Below are 2,240 nucleotides of genomic sequence, written 5' to 3' on the forward strand. Positions count from 1 at the left end.
ATGGACACTCCTACCAGTGTTACCAACAGTTCCAGCCTCCAGATTTCCCACTTCATCCTGATGGGGCTCCCAGGCATCCATGAGTGGCAGCACTGGCTCTCCCTGCCCCTGGCTCTGCTCTACTTCTTAGCTCTTGGTGCCAACATCCTCATCTTGATCACCATCCAAAATGAGGCCACGCTGCATGTGCCTGTGTACCATTTTCTGGGCGTATTGGCAGTTGTGGACATGGGCCTGGCCACCACCATCATGCCCAAGATCCTGGCTATCTTCTGGTTTGATGCCAAGGCCATCAGCCTCCCTGAGTGTTTTGTTCAGATCTATTCCATCCACTGCTTCTTATGCATGGAATCTGGTGTCTTCCTCTGCATGGCAGTGGACAGATATATAGCCATCTGTCACCCCCTTCGATACCCCTCTATAGTCACTGATGCTTTTGTGGTCAAAGCCACAGGATTCATGGTGCTCAGGAATGGCCTGTTTACTATTCCAGTTCCAATACTGGCTGCCCAGAGACACTATTGCTCCAAGAATGAAATTGACCACTGCCTCTGTTCTAATTTGGGGGTCACCAGTCTAGCCTGTGATGACATCACTGTGAACAAATTTTACCAGATGATCTTAGCATGGATCCTTATTGGGAGTGATATGGCTCTGGTTTTTTCTTCCTATGTGTTAATCCTTCGCTCTGTGCTGAGGTTGAACTCACCAGAAGCAATGTCGAAGGCTCTGGGGACCTGTAGCTCCCACCTCATTCTCATCCTCTTCTTCTACACAGGTATCATTGTGTTGTCTGTGACACACTTTGCAGAGAAAAAGATCCCCCTAATCCCTGTACTCCTTAATGTGCTACACAATGTCATACCCCCTGCACTCAATCCCATGGTCTATGCACTCAGGATGCAAGAGCTCAGGCTGGGCTTCCAAAGACTACTTGGGCTGAGTGAAGATATGTCCACTAAGTAAGTGAAGATACATCCACTAAGTAACTCCAGCTTTAGAAGGCCATTAAGGTGTGACTAAAGGATAGAGGTTTTAGCTATTGATAGACCTGGGTTGTAATTTGCCTTTATCTCTCACTAGGAAATAGCCAATAAAATTGTGAAAACTGTCAGTCTAACTGATCGAAATATACATATGAAAATCACAATGAAATTTCCTTTTACTATAAAATAAGTAAGAATAGAAAAATGAAATGTCACCGACCACTGATGCAATTCTGAGAATGATACTCTTACACAGCTGATAGGACTGTAAATTGGCCCAAATGTACTGAAAAACAACTTGACAAAATTTACTGGAATGTTTATAAATGTTTATATTCTTTCATTCAGTAATTCTATTTTTAGAAAAATATCCAAAGGAAATAGTCTAACTGGGGGAACCTGGGTGCCTCAGTCATTTGAGCCTCCCACTCTTCATTTCATCTCAGGTCATGATCCCTGGGTCATGGGATCCAGCCTCGCATCAGGCTCTGCACTGAGCATGGAGCCTGCTTGAGATTCTTTCTCTGTCTCCTTCTGCCCTCTCCCCATCTCATGTTCTCTCATTCTCTCTCTCTAAAATAAATTAAAAAATAGTCTAAATGTAAGCAAAAATTTACTCATAAAAAATTTCATTGTTAATAATAGAAAATGGGGGTGCTTGGGTGGCTCAGTCAGTTAAGTGTCTGACTTCAGCTCAGGTCACGATCTCATGGTTTGTGGGTTCGAGTCCCACATCAGGCTCTGTGCTGACAGCTAGCTCAGAGTCTGGAGCTTGTCTTTGAATTCTGTATCTCCCTCTCTCTCTGACCCTCCCCTGCTCGCCCTCACTTTGACTCTCAAAAATAAATAAAAAACATTAAAAAATAATAACAGAAAATGAAGACTTTAAAATTGTTACATGAATTGACTCTAACTTGCACATATTTGTTTTTCATGTCATTTTCATGATAAGAAAAAGAAAATAATTAGGAGGAACTTAACGGAGGACCATGGGGGAAGAGAAGGGGAAAAATAATTGGGGAGAGGGAGGGAGGCAAACCATGAGAGACTCTTGAATGCTGAGAACAAACTGAGAGCTGATGGGGGTGGGGGAGAGGGGAAGGGGGGTGATGGGCATGGAAGAGGGCACTTGTGGGGATGAGCACTGGGTGTTATATGGAAACCAACTTAACAATAAACTAAGGGGGGAAAAAAGAAAAAGAAAATAAATATTTATTCTAAAAAGACAAAGAAAAGTTTCATTTGTGTACCAGA

The 2,240-nt window shown here is 43.1% G+C and overlaps 1 protein-coding gene across 1 annotated transcript; it reads left to right on the forward strand.

The window, feature by feature from the left end:
* On the forward strand, positions 1–966 carry LOC144227775 (olfactory receptor 56B4-like). Its single transcript, XM_077759516.1, has one exon. It carries the CDS (start codon positions 1–3, stop codon positions 964–966), a length of 966 nt encoding a protein of 321 aa, XP_077615642.1.
* Positions 967–2,240: the final 1,274 nt, after the last annotated feature.

The sequence above is a fragment of the Crocuta crocuta genome, unplaced genomic scaffold (genome assembly GCF_008692635.1).
Source record: "Crocuta crocuta isolate KB4526 unplaced genomic scaffold, BGI_CrCroc_1.0 scaffold43, whole genome shotgun sequence".
Taxonomy (NCBI): domain Eukaryota; kingdom Metazoa; phylum Chordata; class Mammalia; order Carnivora; family Hyaenidae; genus Crocuta; species Crocuta crocuta.